The sequence below is a fragment of the Sminthopsis crassicaudata genome, chromosome X, assembly GCF_048593235.1.
Source record: "Sminthopsis crassicaudata isolate SCR6 chromosome X, ASM4859323v1, whole genome shotgun sequence".
Classification (NCBI taxonomy): Eukaryota; Metazoa; Chordata; class Mammalia; order Dasyuromorphia; family Dasyuridae; genus Sminthopsis; species Sminthopsis crassicaudata.
This window is the reverse complement of record NC_133623.1, coordinates 47,002,046-47,010,603: the sequence shown is the minus strand read 5'-3', so window position 1 is coordinate 47,010,603 and position 8,558 is coordinate 47,002,046. Positions and strand designations below refer to the sequence as shown.

Genomic DNA, 8,558 nt, shown 5'->3' with positions numbered 1-8,558 from the left:
ACAAATACCAATGACTCCATGAAACAGTGAAGAATATTGAAACAAAATCAAAACGTTGAAACTATAGAAGAAAACTGACTTGGAAAAGAGGTCAAAGAGAATTTAAAAATCCTTAGACTTTCTAGAAACCATGGTTAAAAATAAAGTCTGGGCATTATATTTCAAGAAATAAAAAAATGACTAATGATCAAAGTCAAAAATAAAAAAATGAATTGAATCTTTAATGGAATAGAGGACTTTTAGTCATGTCTGATTAAAAGATCAGAACTAAGCAGAAACTTTGAAATACAAACACAAGAATCCAGAGAAATCCAGAAAGGCAAATTTATTTGAGCAATTAAAGGAGAAATATGTTTATATAGTACCAACAGTCTCCTAGAAGGAGAAGAATCTCCGAGTGTTCCCTCAGAACCTTAATAGTTTCAAAGAGTATTGAGGGAGTTAAGTAGGAAAAACAGAGGACCTGAAGGTAGATTGATTCTGTTTTGAGGGTTTGATGAGGGGAAAGACAAGGAAATGAGAAAGGAGGAAGACACTAGTGCAGAAAGGAGAGAGAAGGAAATGGAATTTGTTATTGCTTATAATTGGAATGCATGAGAGGAAAAGCATACATAGAGGAAGGGGTAAGGGTTGTGGGCATTAGATGAATTTAATTTGTATATGAAACAGCCAAAGGATAGTTGGACACATACACACAAATAGCTGTAGAAATACATTAAACCCAACAGGAAGGAAAGCAAGAAGGAGTAGAAATTAAGGAGATTAATACTTAGGGTAGAATAATGACAAGCAAAACAAACTTCTTGATCCTGAAAAGGGGGGATTTAAAAGAAAAAACAACCACACATTAAAAAAAGAATGCCCATCAACTGGGAGAATGGCTGAACAAATAATGATATATCAGTATAATTGGATATTATTGCATGTTAAGAAGTGATGAAAGATTATTTCCAATATCTTGGTTAATATAAATCAAAGCATAATGGAGTGAAGTTAGCAGAACGAAGAGAACAAAATATACTTGGACAACAATATTGTAAAGAAAATCAACTTTAAAATACATAAGAATTCTGATCAATTCAAAGATTGACATGTCTCCAGAGGATCTGTGATGCTTTCTACCTCCCTCACAGAGAGGTGGTGAACACAAGATGCAGAAAAAGACATACATTTGTGGACATGACCATTGTGTAGATTAATTTTACCTGACTATGCTTATTTACAAGAATTTTTTTCCCTCAGTCTTTAATTGGGGAAGAGAGAGAGGGGGGACTGGTAGTTAAAAAGAAAGTGGTTAGCACTAGTGATGAAAACGGGCCATTGAAATATTTTTAATGTACAGAAGAGAACAAAAAGAAGTTTAGAACAAAGTAGAATTCTGCAAGACATCTTTGAAAGTAATGTATGAAATGTAATTTTATGTATATATACATAACATATATTATGTACATATATATATTTAAAGCAAATGGTATGAAGCAGAGATTCATGGTTTTAAATACAATCCACTTTTATATTCTTCTGGGATCATGGGAATGTTCATTTTTTGGTTCCTAAGTTTATAATAAAAATAAATTTTTAAAAAGCAAAGGAACTTGGCTATTAACCCAAAATCATATATCTAGAAAACTGAAGTTATTCCTTCTCAAGAAAACATAGACTTTTAATGCAAAGACTTTCAATTTTTTTTACAAAAGAAGCCAGCTGTGGGGAAGGCTTTGGACATTCAAACTGATGGTCAAGCAGAGGCTTAAAAAAGTAAACAAAACTCTCATCAAGAAATGAATAAGTGAGGATCTATATAGTATGTACGTGCAATGAATAGAAAAGCTTTTACATATTTGATGCCCTAGCCAGAAATCAGTGGAAAACACAATAAAAAGGGGAACCTACAGAAATGGAAGCCAGACCTTGAAGTTTATACTTTAAACTTGTGTGCCACAGATGAACATTAAACTAATGGTAGGGTGGGGACAGAGGAAGGAAGGTGATTCCTAGATTATGTTATCTGGAACTAGGGGAAAGGCAGTAAAATTTAGAAACTATATCAGCAAAAGTAGAACCCCATATCGTTATTTGGTGTATTTAACTAAAGAAAGATGGATTATATGTCTGTGGTGTTTAGAAATGATGCCACAGAAACAATATAGCAGCTTGGTGGAAGATGAGTTCAGATTAGCATATTTGTACCACATACTGCCAAAGTCCAAATGGAAGAACAATCAAAATGTAAAAAGTACATCATTTTTAAAAAAAGATAAAAATATATTATATTTTTGCCACTATGGATGGGGGAAAATTTTTAACCAGTTACACTAAAAAGGAAGCTATAAAAGATCAAGTACATGATTTCTCTTGATTTTACTTTTAAAAGGATGAAAATTTCTTAGGATCTTCTCAGCTGAGTCTGTTGACAAAGCTTTAGAATGGATTTGATCCCTTACAGAATGTATGAGTGATGACTAATGAGCAGCTTTGGTATGTGTCATCTAATATACAAGGATCCATCCTCCCTAAGGGGTTCTTGGGAATTAATTAAAAGTCTTGCAGTATATAATATAATAATATCATTGTTAAAAATAAGAATAATATCTCACATTTAAATAAAATCTTAAGTTTAAGTACTTTTTTATATCACCTATATGAACTAGGGAGTACAAACATTTTCATATCCATTTTACAGAGGAGAAAAACTGAACAGAGAAGAAAACAGAAAGATGAAATGACTAGTCCAGAGTTATATATTGAAGTCTTGTATTTGCATAGCATATAGCATCATGAGAAAATAATAATAACCTCTCCTCCTCCAAGACGTTTATATCATTCACATAACACCTCTATAAATATAGGTGAAGCAGGTAAAGTACACCCTTCTTTATCTGAGTAGATTATGAAAAATTCTTAAATCTTGAATCTTGAACCACCTCCATCACCATCACATCCTCAAACCTAACAGCTAACTTTCTCTTACTAGGATTTAAACAATTCCAAGATGATACATATTTTGTGGGAAACGATAAAGGCACATTATGTGGTTTCTGAGATTCATTCTAGGTCTAAATCTATGATCCTATGATCGTACGGGTTTACATTACCAGCTACAGTTAGTGACCAGCTAGTCAGCCACAAGTATGAATAAGTTGATATTTCTTCATTTTCTGTGTAAGAAACCTCAGAAACAGTATATGACTTGCCCAAAGTCATATAGCAAGGTAATAGCAGAACCGATAAACAATTCTGGATCTTCCAACTCCAAAATTTTTTTCCAGGTGATATTAGGAATATTGGAATCTGGGCATTAATTTGGTAAATGAGAAGTGGAGAATGGATTAGAGTAGATATAAGGGCAAAAGCAGAGTTTAGCTGCCTGGGCTTGGCACTGAGCCCAAGGCTAAAGACACTGTCCATCTTTTTAACTTCATTTTTATTCTGAACTTAAACACCAAATGAAATGGGCATTTCCATGTACAAGTAGAAAAGAAAAAGGAAGATTATATATAAAATTGCAAGTTTTTCCTATGTATACCTTTCTTTCCTTTTTACGTATATAATACTTCCAACCTGAAATTGTCAAAGTTGTCCTGCTCATTTGTGCTGCTTTCTGACCTATTTTTGTTCTCTTCTCTACATTTTTAAAGAAAAGATGCCTTAGTGGTTCTCTTTTTCTTCCTTTTCTTTTTCTACCTCTACTTATCCCCTCACTCTTCTACTCTTACTATTGGAAACCAAAAATAAAAAAGGAAAAACAAAGACCTTTGAACAAATACACAATGTGAAGCAAAATAAAATTTTCACATTGGTTGTGTCAGAAAATTTGTTTCATTTGGTTTTTGAGTCCATGATCTCTCTGCCAAGAAGTGCTGTATCTTTAGTCCTCTAGAACTGTATGATCATTGCCTTGCTCATACTTCTCAAGTCTTTCAAAGTTGTTTTCCTTTACAACTTGTTGTATAAATTATTCTCCTTGTTCCAGTTACTTTACTCTGTATTAGTTCCTATAGGTCTTCTCACATTTCTTTGAAGCCGTTCACTTCATCATTTCTAATGGGACAATAATATTCTATTATATTCACATATCATAATTTGTTTAGCCATTTTCCAGGAAATGGATACTCTCTTAGTTTCTAATTCTATGTTACTATAAAAATAGTTGCTATAAATGAGTTTGCATATATGGATACATTCTTCTTTCTTTTATCTCTTTGGGAATATAAGCCTGGTAGTAATAGTGCTGAATAAAGGGATATGCACAGTAAAATGACTTTTGAACCCATTCCAGAATGTTTGAACCAATTCATAGCTCCACCAGCAGTGTGTTACTATGCTTGCTTGCCCACAGTTATGCAAGTAATTGTCATTTTCCTTTTTTGACATCTTTGCTAATGAGATAGAGCTTCAGACTTGCTTTAATTTGCATTTTCTAATTTGGCTAGACATTTGGAACATTTTTCATATGACTTTCGGAACATTTATTCCTCTTGTTTTGGTTTTTAGACAAGTAGCAGGTGTTGAATTTTGTCAAAAGTCTTATGAGTACATATTGATATACTATATGGTTTCCTATATAAATCCAAGATAGTAATGGTGTACAATATTTTCAATAGGTTGTTTTGCCCTATTTGCTAATATTTTATTTAATGTTGTGCATTGATATTCGTTAGTAATGTTGATCTAAAGTTTTCTTTTTCTGCTTTCTCTCCCTTGTTTAGGTATCCAGAACCTATTTGTAGCATAGAAAGAGTTTAGAAGGATCCTTTCTTTTCCTAGTTTTGGGAATACTTTATTTAACATTAGAACTTTTCCCCCCAAATAGTTGACAGCAAATCCTTTTTGTTCTGGAGTTTTTTTTTTTTTGCTTTGGGAGTTAATTTATGGTGTTTTCTATTAATGTGGGTGTTTTATCTCTTGGTAAATATTTGGCTACTTCACCTAAGTTATCAGTTTTAATAGCATATATTTGACAAAATATTTTGATAGTTTTTTTTTTTTTGTTTCCTCCATCCCATGAATACAAGTAATTTAGTTTCTTCTCCTCCCCTGCTTATTTCATCTAGCTGTTTGTGTTATATTCACCCCTCTCTCCCTAAAAGCTCCTCATTTTCTTTATCACTTTAATGTAAATGATTTTTTTAGGATTTTATTTTGTTTTCAACTTTTAAAATCTCTTTTTTGATTTTGGTGCTGATTTGGGGGAGTATTTTGGTTACCTTTCTAGTTTTATTTGTATGTCCAATTCATCAGTTTGTTCCATCTCTTTGTTGTTAATGAATATGTTGAGAGATGCAAATTTCCCCCTAAGGACCACTTTGGTATGCATCCCATAAATTTTGGTATATTGTCTCATTGTTGTCATTATCCTCAATGAAATTATCAATTGTTTCTGTGATTTATTCTTTGATTATTCCCCAGTCTTTACTTCGTTCAAGGTATTTCTTCATTGTGTTTGTTATTTTCTTGTTTACTTATATCTCTAGTTTTCCAAATGGGGACTTTTACTTAGATTAAATTCTATTCCTATTCCTGGCTAGTGGGGCTATCCACTGATTGATCTTAAGGGTAGAGGATGATTGGGTTCTGCCTTCTGCAGGTATTATTTGGTCTTGTCTCTTGCTGTGGTTTGGGCAAGATGATGGGTTTGTTTAGGGATGTTAGGATACATGAGCTGTGTAGATCCTGAGCATTGCCCTGTTTCCTGCTGTCTATTGACTTATAGTGAGCACTTCCCTGCTACGGATTGGGTTCTTGGATCACTCTGTGTTGGGTGTTGCTCTTGCCCTATGTCTGATTAAGGAACCAAGATGTGTGCCTCTCCTTCCACTTGCCCTAGTTAATCTTCCCTCCATGCCTGTAGGATTCTGCCAGTCTTTTTTCAGACCTGAATTATATAGAAGAGTTTATAGCTAAATCTCTTGTTTTTTTTTCTGGTGCATTTTTAACACTTCACTGAAGTGTTTGTGGGGGACCTGGGCTCCTCTATGTCCTAACACACAGTCATATTTTGATAATTCTCCTGGGGTGTCTGAATCTTAATGGCTTCCCTATGCAATAATATTAGTATTGGGGTGAATGGTGAAGACACTGATTAGGTTATGTGCCTTTGAATGGAAAATTAGTCAATTCTCTGTAATCTTTACAAGGAAAAACAGTACTAGGACAATACAATTAGGTCTAAATTTCATGTAGTGAGATTAGTCACAACAGTGATTGTCAGGGTCAAGAAGTGAGTCTATGACAACAAACAGTTTATTTCCAGCGTTTGACTTGTAGCATTTCTATCTTGGATTATCAGTCATAAAGTCATAGATTTAGAGCTTAAAAAGGACCTTAGAAGTAGTCCAATTCCTTAATTTTACGAAGTGAAAATTGAGGCACCGAGAGTCAAAGTGACCTGCCCAAGACCGCACAGTAAGTATTTGAGATCAAATTAGAACCCACTTTCTCTGATTCTCGAACTAGTGCTCTTTTCCTTTTAGCAAACTGTTTTTCAGAGCTTAATTTGCTATAACAGAGCCTTCAACATTACCTAGGGCCACCTCCATACTATGACAAGGTAGCAGAAGATGCCCTTTTTGATGAGGGCTGGATAAAAATTAGGTTAGGGAATTAAAACAAATAATATTATCACAAACTAAATATCACCTCATTTGTCTGAAGCAATTTGTATGTCCTTATTAATTTTGATGAATTTTTCTTGCTGTGGTGAATAGGACAGAAGCTAGTAGATGGTCTATGAGGACTTGTGCTTCCCACATCCAAAGGTTTCAGAATTATTGCTTAACCACAAAACTGTAACCTTCCCTTCCTGTTTTCTATCTCAGAAGCCCAACCCCTCTTTATAAGTTTGCTTTATTAGAAATTTATTCTTGACAATGGACATCTAAACAAAAGATCCCGGATCCTCCTAGTGCTGACTCGAGCCCACAGATAAAACTTTACCCAGAGTATCCTTTACGTCCTTGTTCCTCAGACTATAGATAATGGGGTTCAACATGGGAATAATCACAGTGTAGAGGACAGAGACCACACGGTCCTGGTTCAGGGAGTAACTAGATGTGGGCCGTAAGTACATGAAAATAATGGTCCCATAGAATAGACTTACAGCTGTCAGATGGGAGGCACAGGTGGAAAAGGCTTTGCGCTTTCCCTCAGTTGATCGGATTCTCAGGATGGCAATGATGATAAACATATAGGACACCATGATGATGCACAAGGAACTCATCTGGATGAAACCTCCAAAGGCAAAGACTAAGAGCTCATTGACATGGGTGTCAGAGCAGGACAAGGCTAGCAGTGGGGGAATGTCACAGAAGAAGCTATTTATGATGTTGGAGTTACAGAAGTCAAGAAGGAAAGTGGACGTGGTCAAGGTCACTGAGTTGATCACCCCAGCCACATAGCATGCAGCCACCAAAAGTATGCAGATCTTCAAAGACACAGTGACAGAATAGAGCAAGGGACTGCAGATGGCAACGTAACGGTCATATGCCATGGAGGCCAAGAGATAGCACTCAGCGGAGGCAAAAATGATGAAGAGGCTCATCTGGGCCACGCATGCTGAGAAGCCAATGACCTTGCGCTCTGACAGGAAGTCAGCCAGCATCTTTGGGACAGTGACTGAAGAATAACAGAAATCAAGAAAAGACAAGTTGGTGAGGAAGAAGTACATGGGAGTGTGGAGACGGGGGTTGATCCGAATCAGGGTGATCAAACCCAGGTTCCCCACCATAGTGATTGAATAAATAACAAGAAATATGCCAAAAAGGGGACCCTGCCAAGCAGTGTCTTCTGTGATTCCTAAGAAGACAAATTCCATTGGGGATGTTTGGTTCCTTTTCTTCATCGATTCTGCTGAAGAGAGAGTAATGGGATTGGTAAGAATGGAGACAAATGGAGCACTGTTAAGGTAGAACAAACTCTCGGAAGTAAACCATGGATGCCCTTCTGTCATGCTAACCTTTTTTTCTTCCCTACCTCCGGCATGAGCCATCTCAGAACCCATCCAGGTAGCTATTCACACAGCTCAGATGAGATGGAAGTCCCTCCAATGAAATAGAGGACATCACCCCTTATCATTGGCCCTGCTACTCTCTATATTCTTTAGAACCTTGGTACTCTCATCTGATGTACTAACAATTCCAAGACCCCTGGGCCTTGTTATCTGCCCCTTTGCTCTTATGCTTCTGAGTTTTTCCACTCACCCTTTCTTCTATGTGTTAACTCCCCCAATTAGAGTGTGAGCTCCTTGAGAGCAGGAACTGCCTCTTTTTTCCTATGTGTAGTCTCAGATTTTAGCACAATGATTAGGGCAAACACTTAAACACTTCTAAAATTTTATTTCATTCATTAGATGTGAACTGAACCAGAGATTTCACCATAATAGGGAATTCTTAGATGAGAAAACTATCAATGTCAAAGCAGGTATGCATCTCAATATATTGTCTTATAGAAGTGCCTGGGGCACTGAGAAGGTAAGAGACTTGACTAAAGTCACACAGCCAATATGTGTCAGAGGTGGGGCTTCTTGGTTTTGAAATCAACTCTTTACCCATTATACCCTG

At 35.8% G+C, this 8,558-nt stretch overlaps 1 protein-coding gene across 1 annotated transcript; it reads right to left on the bottom strand.

Annotated features, from left to right (window-relative positions):
- Nucleotides 1-6,901: 6,901 nt before the first annotated feature.
- LOC141549019 (olfactory receptor 5AR1-like) lies at nucleotides 6,902-7,840 on the bottom strand. The gene has a single exon (XM_074278377.1). It carries the CDS (start codon nucleotides 7,838-7,840, stop codon nucleotides 6,902-6,904), a length of 939 nt encoding a protein of 312 aa, XP_074134478.1.
- Between the last annotated feature and the right edge of the window lie 718 nt (nucleotides 7,841-8,558).

Bases quoted from the DNA above. Each gene is read 5' to 3' on its own strand.
- LOC141549019 (XM_074278377.1), bottom strand. From the start codon at position 7,840: ATGAAGAAAAGGAACCAAACATCCCCAATGGAATTTGTCTTCTTAGGA.